This window comes from Alligator sinensis, unplaced genomic scaffold, assembly GCF_000455745.1.
Source record: "Alligator sinensis unplaced genomic scaffold, ASM45574v1 scaffold255_1, whole genome shotgun sequence".
NCBI lineage: Eukaryota > Metazoa > Chordata > Crocodylia > Alligatoridae > Alligator > Alligator sinensis.
Window position 1 is genome coordinate 57,893 of NW_005842270.1, and position 14,243 is coordinate 72,135.

The 14,243-nt window shown below is 58.9% G+C and overlaps 2 protein-coding genes across 2 annotated transcripts in view; both read left to right on the forward strand.

Moving 5' to 3' along the window:
* Nucleotides 1-4,251, forward strand: part of NOB1 (NIN1 (RPN12) binding protein 1 homolog) — a 6,227-nt gene extending 1,976 nt beyond the window's left edge. Inside the window, exons 2-7 of the mRNA XM_006027850.2 lie at nucleotides 121-192; nucleotides 305-436; nucleotides 592-786; nucleotides 2,349-2,446; nucleotides 2,940-3,084; nucleotides 3,673-4,251. Of these exons, the coding sequence (XP_006027912.1) occupies nucleotides 121-192; nucleotides 305-436; nucleotides 592-786; nucleotides 2,349-2,446; nucleotides 2,940-3,084; nucleotides 3,673-3,942 (912 nt within the window). The 3' untranslated portion in view covers nucleotides 3,943-4,251. The remainder of the gene's footprint in view (nucleotides 1-120; nucleotides 193-304; nucleotides 437-591; nucleotides 787-2,348; nucleotides 2,447-2,939; nucleotides 3,085-3,672) is intronic.
* Nucleotides 4,252-8,254: 4,003 nt separating this feature from the next.
* On the forward strand, nucleotides 8,255-13,430 carry NQO1 (NAD(P)H quinone dehydrogenase 1). The gene is made up of 6 exons (XM_006027822.3): nucleotides 8,255-8,483; nucleotides 10,778-10,942; nucleotides 11,034-11,164; nucleotides 11,268-11,381; nucleotides 11,722-11,823; nucleotides 12,583-13,430. Exons 1-6 carry the CDS (start codon nucleotides 8,267-8,269, stop codon nucleotides 12,889-12,891), a joined length of 1,038 nt encoding a protein of 345 aa, XP_006027884.2. The 5' UTR covers nucleotides 8,255-8,266; the 3' UTR covers nucleotides 12,892-13,430.
* The last annotated feature ends 813 nt before the right edge of the window (nucleotides 13,431-14,243 follow it).

The window sequence follows — 14,243 nt, forward strand, 5'->3', positions numbered from 1 at the left end:
GCACCAGGTACCGGGGCTGGGGGGGGGGAACTGACTGGAGCGCTGCCCCGGGGTGGGGCAGGGCAGAGGCACCGTCCCACTCCGGGGTGAAAGCGCACACAACCGACCACCGCCCTGCAGGTAAAGCTGAGCTCCAGCATTCGGCACCCGGAGGCCCCCGTGCACGTCCCTGGGTTTCACCTGCCGTCCAAGGTACGTGGCGGGAGTGTCCTGCACGCCTGGCGCCCCCGCGGCCGTAGGCGTTGCTCGGTGCGGGCCGGGGGAAGCGCTGCCCGGTAACTTCCTTTAATCCGTCCAAACCCAGTGCGTGCGCCCAGAGGAAGAGGCGCCTGCGGCCGTGTCGGAGGGTCAGCCGTGCGAGAGCCCCGAGTTCGGCTCCTTCCTGTACTGGAGGAAGCCCCTGCCCAGCATCGAGGAGGACCTGCGGGAGCTGCTGGTGAGCAGCGGCGCGCCGCCCCCATCGTCCCTGCCGCTCACTCCATGGCTTCTGCCTGGGTTTGCTCACCTCTAGGCTTGAGGCTGCCGGCTCCTCTCTGGGAGGGCTCGTCTCGCCCGCGTGGGCACGGCTGACAGGGTCTCTGTCCCCCGCAGACAGGCGATCCGGTCTCCGTTGCTGCGGAGGAAGAGGAAAGCGCCTCCGAGGAGGAGAGCGAAGAGGACAGCGATGACGAGAAGGACTGGATAACCCCCAGCAACATCAAGCAGATCCAGGAGGACGTGGGGCGCTGCGATGCTCCCCCCACGGACGTGCAGGTTGGGTGCGTCACCACCGACTTTGCCATGCAGGTAAGCGAGGAAGGCGCCAGACGAAGCGCGTGTGATTTGGGATAAAAACACTGGGTCTTTTTCAAAGGGAAGGAAAGTTGAGTCTCACGGGGTTGAGGATAGGGACTTCCAAAAAGCTGGGTGTCTCGGAGCAAGCAGCGTAAGTGAGGAACCCAAGCCAAGCCAAAAGTAGGAATAAAATAGCCAGTTTAATGGGCAAGAGGTTAATTAAGGGTCCTGGCACTTCATTAAAACAGAACTAATGATGCCCAGTGCTGCTCAAGATGCCAAATTCCACCACCCTCCAGCATTTAAAAAACAGCAATCGAAGAGCTACGGCCCTGCCAGCTTGAACACTGGAAAGCCAGGACCTGCGCAGCCCTTCACGCAACCCTGACTCTGGCTGGGGGGCTGCAAGGCCCGTGCAGAACAGGGGTGCAGGCGGCATCGATTTAATGTAGTGATTCTCAACCAGGGTCCCGTGGTACCCTGGGCTGCCTGGATCCTTTCAGGGGTGCCCCAGCACGCCATGCCGTGCTAGCACCGTTAGGTGTGCAAACGTGATTCGCAGGATTAAACCCAGAGATTTCGCGCAGGAACCCAGGGTGTTTTAACCCGTTCTGCCCTGGTGTGGTCTCTCTGAGTTCTGCACAACAGAATTCCTCTAGCATCTTTTATAAGCAGAAACCGCCTGAAAACTACGAGCTGGTGTTGTCTGAGGAATGCCTTGAGCCTGCAAAGATTGGTCAAGAAGAGCGAGGGAACCCTCCAGCGCTTAGTGACTGGTGAGACCCATGGTGACAGTGCAAGTTAAGCTGATATAGTCTCACAGACGTGGCGCGTGGTGTCCTGTTCCTGCAGACAGGCAGCTAGGATTGAAGGGGCTCAGGGCCGTGGCAAACGTTGCGACCAAGAGAAAGGAGCTGAGCTACGGAGAGGAGACGTGGCAGCTGTTTGAAGTAACACTTGCAAACACTGTTCTCCTCCCTTAATGCAAAGCCACGGAGCCCGTCTCTGAAACCAGAGCAGCACATCCTCACCGAGGTGCGTAGCTTTGTTATGAAGCACGCGGCTGACAGGTGGAAATCGCTGCCGCGTGGTGGAGGTCAAGAGCTGAGGACTTCCTTTTGAGCACATCTGTAACTAGGGCGCCCACCCGTTGCGTTAAGCAATGCGTCAGGTGAACGCTGGCAAGAGACTAGAGCAGTGGTTTCAGGGTACAAGCTTCTCCTTGGGGCAGGGTGTTCCACGACTGGGCGCTGCAGTGCTTTGCTTTTGTTGGGGGTGTCTTTTTTTGCTGCTTTCAACGAGGTCCCTCGACTAGGTGGCCGCCTGCTGTGATTGAAGGCTGCGTGTGTGGCTGTACCGGTGAGGAGCAGCAGTGCCATTCCCTGATCAGCCCTCCAGGCCTTGCCCGTGTAGCTATTCCCTAACTACTTCTGCGGTATCCAAGAAGGTCTTTCTCCACGCAGCACAAGGCAGGGGTTTACTCCGTTCCCTCTCCAGGCCTCCTACCGGTGCTCTCAGTCCCTGGAGGTTCCCCGCGGAGGGTATTTCCCCCCAGTTCTCCTTTCTCCTTGCAGAACGTTCTGCTCCAGATGGGTCTCCACGTGCTGGCAGTGAATGGGATGCTGATCCGCCAGGCCAGAAACTACGTCCTGCGCTGTCATGGCTGCTTCAAGTACGTGTCGCAAGCACTGAACTGGCACCAGAGGCCCGGTGCCCCTGGCAGGGAGGAGCCTGGGGGCTGTAGTGCTCTGTGTCTTCACTCCCGGGCTCACTGCGCAGTCCCCTCCCGAGGTGGAAGGGCCGCGAAGGTTTTCCAAGCTTCCCATCTCTAGCAGCAAAGGCTCAGGGGTGGCTACCAGAGCAGGGACGTACACCTGGCCCAGGTGGGGAGGGGGTTGTGGATCAATGCCTGCTGGGTTAAGTTGGCACTGAAGACACTGGCTTATCTTCTGAGCTAACAACTTGCCTGCTTTTCATTCCTGGCCACTTAAGCGAATGCACCGCCCTCTTCCTGCTCCTGTGCATGGTAGGGGCGGTTCCATCTCTCCGAACGTAGCTCAGCCCTGGAATCTAGACCGGCCGGAAGCTTGATCCTGTTGGTGGAGATCCCTTCAGGGTGGATCTGCCTCTGATGCTGACCTGTTCCCCCTCCCTTTGTCTCCCAGGACGACATCCGACATGACCAAGGTCTTCTGTCCACACTGTGGCAACAAGACTCTGAAGAAGGTTGCCGTGAGTGTGAGCGATGACGGCAGCCTGCACATGCATTTCTCTCGCAACCCGAAAGTCCTGAACCCACGAGGGCTTCGGGTAAGCACTCGTCACAGGGACGGGGCGGGACAGGAGCTGCCCTGCTGTTGTGACGCAGCAGCAAGAGGGGAGAGTGCTGGCCTCTGGGCAGCGAGCTTGGGGTAGCAGGAGTCGTTTCAAATGGGACCTACGAAGCAATGGAGGGGCTTGTCCCGCTGCTGCTGCAGCAGCTTTCTTCCAGCTCTAGCCTATGGAAACTGTCAGGGTCACCTAGTCTGACCTGCAGTGTAGCACGAGTGGAGCTAATTCCTGCTTTGCATCCAGTAGCTGTGGCCGAATTGGAGTAGCTCTTCCTACACCCAGACTTGTAAATGTTGCTAGAGATGGCAGCTTGTTCCAGGGCTTGCTGCCACCTCACCCCATTTCTGATCCGAGTCCTGCTTCAATTTGGAACTACTGAACCTATGTCTACTAGGCAACAAAGTCTCTCACATCTTTGGCCTTGGGCTCCTCCCCTGCATAGACTTGGCTCCCTGAGCCTTGGGCCATTTGTGCTGGGAGTTCATTGGGAAGCAGTTGGCCCGAGTCTGGAGCAGACTCTGCCTAGCTGCTGTGCTCTCACTCTGTTCGCTCTTGTTGTCCCTGCAGTACCCCCTGCCCGCTCCCCAAGGGGGGAAGCACGCCAGCAACCCTCACCTGGTGGAGGACCAGCAGTTCCCGCAGCAGCGGCTTTCCCGAAAAGCCAGGGAGAAAACCAACGTCTTCGACCCCGACTACATCGCGGGGGTTTCTCCCTTTGCAGAAAACGACATCTATAGCCGTGCAGCCAATCTGCGCATCCGGGATGCGGCCCTGGGTGCAGGCCGGCGCCGCGTGAATCCCAACGCCGCTACGAGGAAGTTCGTGAAGAAGCGGTGAAGGGAGAGGAAGAGCCGTCTGCTTGGGTCAGCTGAGCAATAAGTCACATTTTCATGCCTGATGCACATGCAAGAGCGAGGCTTCTTGCTGGGTCTCCCTGTGCAGACCCCGAGCTGGTGGCACTGGGAAGGCCCTGGTGCCACTGCTTTCCATGCTCACCTGGGCGCATAGAGCATCAGGCCTCTTTTGACGTGAGGCATCTATCGAACTGGATCTGGCTGTATATTTTGCTTGCTTCTGATGTGTGGCAGCGTTGGACACTTCAGTGCTTTTAATAAATAAGGTCATGGCAGCACGTGGCTGTTTCGCTTGCAGTTGAGAGAGTTCTGTGGTTAATTCTTATGCTCTAAGACGGCATGTGGAGAAAGAGCATCTGTGTCCTGAGGCACTGCAGCCTACCGGTGCTGCAAAGGCAGCTGCTGCTCAGCTGACTGCTGCACGCGGGCTCTTGTGCTTGGCTTGTACATCTTGCTGTGGTTCCCCCTGTTCCTGTTTATAAGATGCAGGATGCCCTCCAGTTGGGGTGCAAAGGTGTCCAGCCCAGTGCTGGAATTAGCGGACACATGCACAGCTGAATTTGCTGCAGTTTGAGCTGAGTGTTTTCTTGTAGTCCCAGATGTATCTCACATCCTGCTGGTGCACAGCACCCCAGTGGCAGGAGCATGCTGCGTGCAAATCTAATGGATAAGGGACTCTGCACGTGGCAGGGACACGCCTGCCCAGCCCGAGGATGGCGTGTAGTGCTGGAAGGGCCCACACCTGGGCAGAGGCAGGTGCAGCATTGCAGTAGCCCTCCCCTTTGATTTGCCTGCCAGAGCAACACCGTCAGGCTGTAACCAGGAGCTGGATACAGAGGCAAATACTTGTCCTTTGTTTCCACTTGACAAAGTGCTGATATTATAGCAGGAGCAAATACTTTGCTTTAGCTTGGAGCAATGTACAGTGCCCTGTAAGACAGGGAGCAGTTGCAGCCCCAGGGCCTGGCCAGTGCCATGCTTTCTCTATTGAGGTATTTCTTACCTGTCTGCTGGCTTGGCTGCAGAGGCAAACGAGCAAGTCTCTCCTCTCCTGGCCTAGGCTGGGTACGAGGCTGGCGCACAGAGCCAGAGCAGCAGTGGCTAGAAAGCATGGAAAGGAATGGTTAACAAAGATGCCGTTTAGAGAGCGCTGTGGACAGAAGCAAGGCTTTCCGTATATCCGTGCCCTGGCCTGCAAGCAAAGCTAAGCCAACATTCAGGCACAAAAGGGCTTGGCAACTGGGTGACCAGTTGGGATTGAGTGCTCCAACTGGGAGCAAGGCAGCTGTTGATGGGAAAGCCCTTTGTGCAGGTCCCCAAGTGCCCTGGTTCTTCGAGAAGAGCTCCAGGCCAGAGACAGGCTGGAGAGGACTGATCCCTCCTTTAGGACCTTTCTAGGGCTGGATCGTCACCTCCAGGTGAGGTGCAGGTCACTGCTGGGCTTTGTGGCTTGTTACTGAGTGGAAAAAAGCATCTCCAGAGTTTTCAAAACCCCCTTTTCCTGCCTGCCTTTCTCCGCTCCATCAGCCTTCCTGGAGCTAACCCAGCTGTGACCGTTCAGTGAGAATAACTTGGCTCCACACTCCTTCCTCTGTCAGTTTTGATGGCGTTTGCTCTGCTCTGACAGAAAGCAGCACAGTTGCAACCCCAATGCCCAGGGCGGGACAGCTCTTGGGTTCCTCTCAAATGCAGAAATTGCCGCTCTCAGCAGACAGCTGTGCGTCGCCGTCTTCGGGACCGCACTCAAACTTGCTCACTTTCAGCAAGACCTTTGCTCGTGCTTTTTGAAGAGGGCAGTTCCCTGCCGAGGGGGAAAGCGGAGCTATGGGGCAGAGTGGAGTTTGCCAGTCATGCTTCGTTGGCGTGATGCCCGAGGAGTGCTGCTAAAGCTAGGCCGTGCCAGGACCCAGCAGCATGTCAGGGCGGCGTTTGTGGAGCCAGGGGCGGCTTGCATTGCTGAACTTTATTGTCCACGGCCCGCCCGGGGCAGTGAGCTGTAAATCATTCTTTGCCGTTGTTTCCCTTCCCTCAGGCCAGACGCTGTTTTTCCCTTACTGCGGTTTAGTGCATGGGAGGAAATCTGCACCCCTGGTTTCAGGCGCTGGGGAAAGGCAGCGACCTCTCTCCTGTCACGTTGGTGGCGCAGTCCTGCCTTGCTGGGAGCTGAGAGCCCATTTCCTTGGGGGCCAACTGAGGAGGAGGACAGGGATCGTGCTGAGCAGGGCTCTGGGACCTCCAGCCCGCGAGTGAAGCTTGCACGTGGCTGTGAGCATGTGTGTGCATACTTGCCTGGTGCTTAATTAGCTTGTTTATGCTGCCTGTGGCTGGACTAAGGACCATGGGAATGGGGGGGGACTCCAGGGGCCCCCTCTTGTTTCTCTAATTATTACTCTAGATACCAACCACAGTCAACAAAGTGTTTCCAGGGCCCCACTGTGACTGGGCAGCAGCATCCCAAGCTGCAGTACGGTCAGGTGCAGGCCCCAGCCCCCACTCCCCCGTGTCGCTCATGCAGAGGCTGGGGTCAGTAAGGCCAGTCTGCAAAGCAAAAGCAATAGGGCAGCACCCCAGGCCAGAGGAGCCCGGCTGCAGGTCATGGACCTGCTCCCCTTCAGTTCGTAGTGTGGGAGCATGGTCTGGCCTACACCCGCTTACTGGGGCTGAGCGGGGCAGCAGGTCCTCGGCGTCGCTGTGTCCCTGGCCTGCACGCCGGGTCTGGCCTTTTTGAGCGGGCCCTTACGAGCTGCTTAGTTCAGCTCTCGAGTGAACAGGGTGCTAAATGCGGAGAGTGAAAAGGTAACTAATTCACCTCTGGTGCATTTCTAAGCAGCCCAGTACCCTCCCGAGGTACAAACTGAGCTACACAAGGCGTCAGAACAGAGGTGGCAGGTTCCTCTCTGCAAGGGGCATTTCAGGATTGCAACCAGACCCCGTGGCTCAAATGTTCAAAGTCCCTTTTGCTTCCGAGTGCCGGCTTCGAAGTCAGGTGCAGTCACAGAGACCTGCAGGCTCTTCGGCGCAGATGAACATCTGGAGCCAGGCTCTGAAATGGGCATACAGTTGGCTTTGGAAAGGTCTTGGACAGGAAAAGAAGTGGCAGGGTCTGCTACGCTCTCCCCTGGGCTAGGCAGCGATCGGCAAGGTGCGCCCTCCCAGGCATGCGCAGCACCCAGTCAACCTGGGAGGACAACAGCAATAGCAGCGACTGAGGCCCGCACAGAGTCTCCCTGCTCAAGCTCTCCCATTGCCATAACAATAGAAAAGGCTGCTGTTCTTGCACGTAACGTGCGTGCCAGTCTGGACCCCCCTGCCTGTCGACACCTTTGAAAACCATGACCTCTACCACGACTTAGCTCTGCAGGTGCGCGGGACTCACGCAATGCCGTTCTCCACCCACAGCCGCAGAGCAAGATCTTTTGTTTGAGTTCATTACTGTTTGATAGCGCCGCGCCCAATTTAATTCAGGTGGAGCGCTGCAAACACGATATGGTCTGGGGGGCAGGTTTTGCTCGGCTGAGTCACCCAGCGCGATGGGCCAGCAGCCAGCTCGGTGTTATGAAAGGCCTAGGAGGCAGAGGCCTGGGGACCTGGTGTGAGGGGGTTCTCGGGCATTTTTGGTCATGTACCTGTAGCAGGTTTATCTTTTCGGTAGCCCCTTTCTAGGTCTGCCGTCCAGCTGCGTATCCTCACGGCTCCACGGTGCAGAAGCAGCACTTCTGTATCGCTCCTGCCCTGTGCCCCCGTCAGCTGCTCTTTGTGAGGTTAGGTAGACCAGGATTGCAGGGAACCTCCGCTTGTGGCTTAAAGATAGAAAACAAAGAGCGAGCCCAAATGGTTAGTTTTGGGGATGGGAAGAAGCAAGCAGTGGGTCCCCCAGGTCTGTGTTGGGGCCGGTGCTGTGTAACGCGTTCATAAACGATCTGGAAAAGGAGGTGGCCAAGTCTGCCAATGACACCAAACGATTCAAAACAGTGAAGAGCACGGCGGGTGGGCCTCGGGGCACCGAGCCAAGGGGCAGCTCAACGGCAATTTAACAGAGGTCCACCTGGCTGTGACCTCTGCTTGGATGGGCTCGACGCGAGCTGTTCCCATATGGGGAGCAGAGCTAGGGGTCCTTGGGGCAGTCCCCTAAAAACAGCGGTCCAAAAGGCAAACAGGAGGATGAAGGGAGACGTGCCCCTCGGTGCCTCCACGCCTGGATAACTCTGGTCCCCGCGGCTCAGCCAGGAGCCCGAGGAGGGCAGTGAGCTTCCCTAGGACACGGAGGAGGCAGGCAGGAGAGGCTGCAAAAAGGGGAGGGTTACGAAATGCAAAGGGGAGAAGGGAAAGTCACTGGGGAGTTGTCTCCCTGGCTCTCGCCGGGCGCCGCAGGGACCCAGGAGGCTGCTGCGAGGCGGCAGGACCCCGCGGGCAGCTGGGTGGGGCTGAGCACTGCTGGCATCGCCTCCCGGAGCCGGCTCTGCCCTTGGGGAAGCGGCTCTGCAAGCTGGGACCGGCCCGGCTGCCTCCGACCCGCCATGGCTGGTAAGAGACGGGGGACAGGGGCAGGGGCTGCGCTGTGCCCCAGCCCGGGCTGGACCGGGGCTCCCAGCAGCACAGCCCCTGGGGTCCCGAGGAGAGGGGCAGGGGGCGAGGGGCAATGCCCTGCCCCAGGGCTGCCTGCACCTGAAGCGCGGAGGGGAGCGGAGCAGAGGGGAAGGGGAGACTCCTTCTTCCAGGGCGCCCCGGGGAGCTCCTGCGTGCACAGCGGCACCGTCGCAGGGGTTTGGGCAGACACGGTTCCTGGGGGAAATGCGACGTCTTCTTTTTTAAACCGGCTCGGTAGCTGGAGAAATAGGTTTAAGCGCTCAAAGTTACGCCAGCCCAGGGCAGGAGTCACCAAGGGGTGCAAATGTGCTGCCCGCAGGGAAGTCCCAGGACCTCCACCCGCCTCCACGGGGGCAGCGGGGTGACAAGCCGGTCGTGGCACCTCACAGCGCTGGCTCCGAGCCCAGCCTTTCGTGGCGGGTCACGGCTGTGCGTGGGGACAGCCCGAGGTTTGTAGACTCGGGGTGCAACCGCTCCAGACACCGAGCCAGCACGAGTGTTGATCCACACTCATGCAGCTCACAAGGCCTCTGCCCCCTGCCCCCGTGCGACACCGGACGTGGTCTGACCCCTCCGTGGCAGCTCGGATGCTCTCGTGGAGGCCGGAGGCTCCGGGCTTGGGCAACGCCGGCTCGGCCTCCTCCTCCTGCTGGTCTCGCTCCAGCTCCCAATGCCCCGGCTTTTCCCACTGGCGCTTCACCTGCCCCGTGGACGGCCCTTGCTGCCTTCCCTCGCACTGCTCCTCCGCACAGCCCTCCTCAGCCCCGGGAAACGCGGCGTCCCAAGGGCTCCTCCTTTGCACCCTGATCTTGGTGGGGGTGCATAACCCCCGGACAGGTGCCAACCTCTACGGCCGCGCCTGGGCCTTGGTTTTCTTGCTGTGCAGAGAGCGGGGACTCTCGCGGGGCCGCCCTGGCCACAGCCGGCTCCTCGGCCCAGGGCTGCGTCCACAGGCAATTCCTTTTGGTTGCTCCCCGTAAGGCCCTCCACTCATCTACCCCCTTCGCTCCCTCCGTCCCCCCGAATTGCCCAGGCGACTTCCCCTGCTCCTTCCCCTCACAGCGCGAATGTGCCAAGGTGCTCCCACGTGAATATCCCAGCCGTGGCCCTGGGTGCATCGCCTGCGACTGCCTCCTCTCCCTTTTCATCTCATGGTTTGATGAAGGCAGCGCTGCGGCATGGTTTCCTCTTGATCCCGGTCTCTGTCCCTTACGTCCACTGAAGCCGCTCTCGTTGGCAGCTCAGACCTGGCCCCCCACCCTCATCCCCCTGGACTCGGCAGCTGCCTTTGACGCCATCGACCGTACTCCTCTTCGTGCCATCTTGCCCTCCTTCCCCGTCCGCGACGCTGTCTCCTGCTTCACCCAAGCGCTGCAATTGCCCCTGCAGCACGTGGGCTGTTTGCAGAGCATCCTCTTGCAGCTCTGCAGGGCCCATCCTCGATCCGCTCCTGCCTCCTCCGGCACGTTGGCTCGAGTCGTCTCGGGGTGGTGAGCCGTGCTAGCCTGGAGCCAGGCAGGGCAAGGGGGCGCCTTGGAAGTTAAGTAGAGGCGTGAGCTTCTGTACGCAAAGCCCAACTGGTCCGACGCCAGGCACGGACACCAGTTAATCCCCAAGTACAAATCCAATTCCTGTCTCTCTGCCCATGACTTGCTGCCTCCCTTCCTCGGACCTGCCTCAGCCGGTCCAGACTAAGAATTCAGCATGGGTTTCAGCTCAGTGAGGCTAAAAACGCTCATCTTTCCTCCTTCCTACCACCTTGCTCGATCGCTGGGCACACCGACTCCATCCGGCCTGTCCCCGATGGCCTGGACCTCCCCCTGGGCCCGCACATCCGCGCTGCGTCGGCCTCTTGCCCGCTCCGTCCGTGTAACGTTCCCGAGACGCGGCTCGAATTCTTGTCGAGAGCCTCGGGGCACCGGTGTCCGAGACGGCTCGGTCCTTCGCTGCTTGCTCGAGTGCTCGGGACGGGAGACGAGCTGAGCGAAGCCCTGCACTTCAGGCAGCCAGACTTTTATGGGGCATCCCCCTCCACTACCCCCCTCCAATCCTCTCGCCTGCATTTCAGGCACGCAGACTGAGATCCTATCAAGATCCCATCTGCCGGGGTGGCAGGGAGAGGGGGCAGGTACTCTGTGTTGCCCACGTCTCAGGAATCGGGAAACTCGGTGTTTTGGGGCGCCTTTCCCTCCGGTGAAGGAAGCGCTCCAGCTTCTCGCTCTCTCTTCCAGCAAAAAAAGCCCTGATCGTGCTGGCGCACGCGGAGAAGACCTCCTTCAACCACGCCATGAAGGATGCTGCTGTCGACGCACTGCAGAAGAAAGGCTGGAGCGTCGCCGTGTCTGACCTGTACGCCATGAAGTTCAACCCGGTGCAGTCCCGGGAAGACATCACCGGTACTGAGCAGCGCTGTTCCCCCGAAAGCACAGAGCTCCTTGGCACCAGTCCCCAGCACCGACCTCCGTCCTGTTTTGCCTCCTCTCTCAGGTAAGCCGAAGGATCCCAACAACTTCAACTACGCGGTGGAGATGGGCTTGGCGTGGAAGGAGGGCCGGCTGAGCAGCGACATCGTGGCAGAACAGAAGAAGCTGGAGGCTGCGGACCTCGTGATATTCCAGGTACCTCCTTCCTCGCCAAGGGAGCAACCGCGGATGGAAAGAAAAGCAGGACTCATCTCCTGACCTCCTTCCGCAATCTCTCCGTCTCTCCCTTCCTCCTCAGTTCCCGCTCCAGTGGTTTGGGGTGCCAGCCATCCTCAAGGGCTGGTTTGACCGGGTTTTCACAGGAGGCTTTGCCTACTCCTATGCCAGCATGTACGACCAGGGCCCCTTCCAGGTAGGCTGCGCTGGGGACGGGTACTCGCTTTGCTTTACCCTTGCCCTGCCTGTCCTGGGGGCTCCCATCCGCCTGCAGCCGCCAGCCCGAGTCTCACCCGAACATATGCTTTGCGGACCCGCTGCTCTCCCTTCTCCTCCGAGGGAGACCGCTAGGTGCGATGCTTGCACGTGCTTTCAATGGGCGAAGGGGTGGGGAAGCCCGGCAGGGCACGTGCAGGGGCGTAGCCGAGCTGAGCTCCCCAGGTCAGGCGTTCCCCGTGCTCTGGCGTAGCTCCGGTCCTGTAGCCTGGTGCTTCGCACCTGCCGCGCGGGATGTGACCGAGGCTTGTCTCCCGCAGAAAAAGAAGGTCGTGCTCTCCTTCACCACAGGCGGGGCGGGCTCCATGTACACCCCCAACGGCATCAACGGGGACGTCAACATCCTCCTCTGGCCAATACAGGTACCGGATTTACACCCAGGGAGGCAATGCGCGGCAGGGAATCGGTAGTGGCACCTTCTCAGGAAGGTGCCCGAGCCCCCGAAGGTGGCGTGGGATGAAGCTAGAGTTGGTCTTGTTGGGAGGGGAAGAAAGTGCGGATTTGTGTCTACTCCTCAAAAGGTCCCAGGGGACAGACAGCAAAGGCGACAGTCCTGTGCTGGACCCTGGAAAAGGGACTTTCCCTCTCCTGTGGTCCAGCCTGTGCAGCGAACTGCTGCGTGGCCGGGCCGGGGGAAGGAGGGTGGACACTGGTACGCTGGCAGCTGAACGAACTCGAGTTTCAGAGCCGGCTGCTTTAGCTTACCCACGCATCTAAGATGGCTCGACTCCCACGCCTCTGGGCACGTCAGCCACACCAACCAGCGACTTAAAGAGGTTTTTCTGTTTGGCCTAAACTCACCGGGTGCAATATCAGCTGCGTAGCAGCTGGGATGTACTAGCGCAGCCCACGAGGACCCGGATCCTGGGGAATTTAAAACCCAGTCCCCAATTCCTGAAGCATGGGGGGGGGATGAGGGCCATGCCCCAGCTGAGGAGACCAAGTCTACTTCCGTTGCAGTCTGGGAGTCCGGGGACGTAGGGCACACCACAGCGCAGTCCAGGCTGGCTGGTCCCCGGACTGCCTCCTCCAGCAGCCGGCGTTGCCTTGGATGGAAGAGGCCATGTCTCTTCTTCCCAAATAGACACCGACCTCGGCACTCCCCTGTGTTTCTCACCTAGAACGGCACGCTGTACTTCTGCGGCTTCCAAGTCTTGGAGCCGCAAATCGCTTATAGCATTGGCCACACGCCTGAAGACGTCCGTTCCCAGATCCTGATGGGCTGGAAGGAGCGCCTGGGGAGCATCTGGGAGGAGAAACCTCTCAGTTTTGTTCCCAGCAGCAGCTTTGAGATGAGCTTCAAAGGGGGCTTCAAGCTGAAAGCAGAGACTCAGGAGCAGCAGAAGGATCAGAAGTACGGGCTGTCCGTGGGCCAGCACTTGGGGAAGGCCATTCCCCCCGACAACCAGGTCAAAGCCCAGAGGAAATAGCTTCCACAGCGACGCCGTCTGGTGTCTGCCAGTTCAGAGCTCTACGCTCCGAGTGGGGGCCGGTCGCACAATTTCCTGTATCTTTTGTCTTCATTTTCATGCTGTTCGAATGCACTTGGCTTTGATTACGTGTATTGGCTCCGCACGGGTAAAAGGAAGTGCCTGCAGATGCTCCAGTGCTGCAATGCCTGCTGCACGGCGCTGCGGCAAAGATTAAAATAACCCTGGTCTACTGCACTAGTCCCCCCCGCCCACCCCAACCCTTAGCAGGGGCTACAGGCTGGGACAGATTCTGCTAAATTGCTACTCCACACTCACGGCAAAGCCCCATCCATCCCCATCAGGTAGCCTGAATTAGCAACTGGATTGCAGCACTTGAGTGAGTGCTGCAAGGGGGAAATCTTGTCTCCGTGGCACAGAGTTGTGCTGGTACTCTTACCCTCTCTGCTCATAGATCATAACGATTCTCAGTAAAAGGCTTTTGCTCTCTCGTAAGTAGTTCAGAGTCGTCATGGTCTCACATCCTTCCATTACACCTATACGTTGGTCCAAAATTGGGCCCTGGCCTAGAGACCTTTATGATACACGGCTCTCCCAAGAGAGTACAGGCTAGTTGGTGCTCCACGGTCTGCATTTCCCCGCAGTCACGTGCACCTGTGTCATTAGAGTAACCCCATTCCTGCATATTCTCTTTTGTCTCGCTGACTCCTGTTCAGAGACCACTTGGACATCTCTGTGTCAGTCCATCTGCTCCTCCGCCAGCAGCTAGGTATTCAGCCAACCCTTCGTGTTGCATGTACAACGCTCACATTCGCGTTTCAGGCCCTGATTCTGGGAATCCCGCTACTGCAGCCAAGGGGGTCAGCTTGCAGCGCTCGTTACAGACCAGCTGCCCCTCCATCTCACTGTCCCGCAGAGCTCGCGTTGGAAGACACCGGGCCAGGAGGCAGAATAGTAAAAAAGATCTGCTGGTTTGCTTCCCCCCTTGCCTGTGGGTTTCTGTTCCCTGCCAGGGACGTGGGAAGGAAATTGCTCTGATTAAGGACCCTGGATTGCAGCAATGAATCTAATACTTGGGGAGCTTGTAAAACAAATCTCAAGTGTGCAGGATACATCTGCAGAGGATCGGGTGGTATCATACGGGAAAGACAAAGGCCCCCAAGGTAAGGCTGCAGCTAGCTGGCAAGCAAGCAAGGGCCTAGCAGAACCCATGGCTAGGCACGCTTTCCTTCCCCCACGCAAGGATCGCTGACCATTATCTGGGCCTGTGGAGGGAGCCCCTCCTTTGCTGTGGTTCAGCGGCGGTCGGACAGGCCGGCTGCAGTGACAAATCCTGGAAAGCAGCAGTGGAG

Bases quoted from the DNA above. Each gene is read 5' to 3' on its own strand.
- NQO1 (XM_006027822.3), top strand. From the start codon at position 8,267: ATGCAAAGGGGAGAAGGGAAAGTCACTGGGGAGTTGTCTCCCTGGCTC. The intron at 10,943-11,033 runs GTACTGAGCAGC...CTCCTCTCTCAG, and splicing joins GTCCCGGGAAGACATCACCG to GTAAGCCGAAGGATCCCAAC. The intron at 11,824-12,582 runs GTACCGGATTTA...TTTCTCACCTAG, and splicing joins TCCTCCTCTGGCCAATACAG to AACGGCACGCTGTACTTCTG.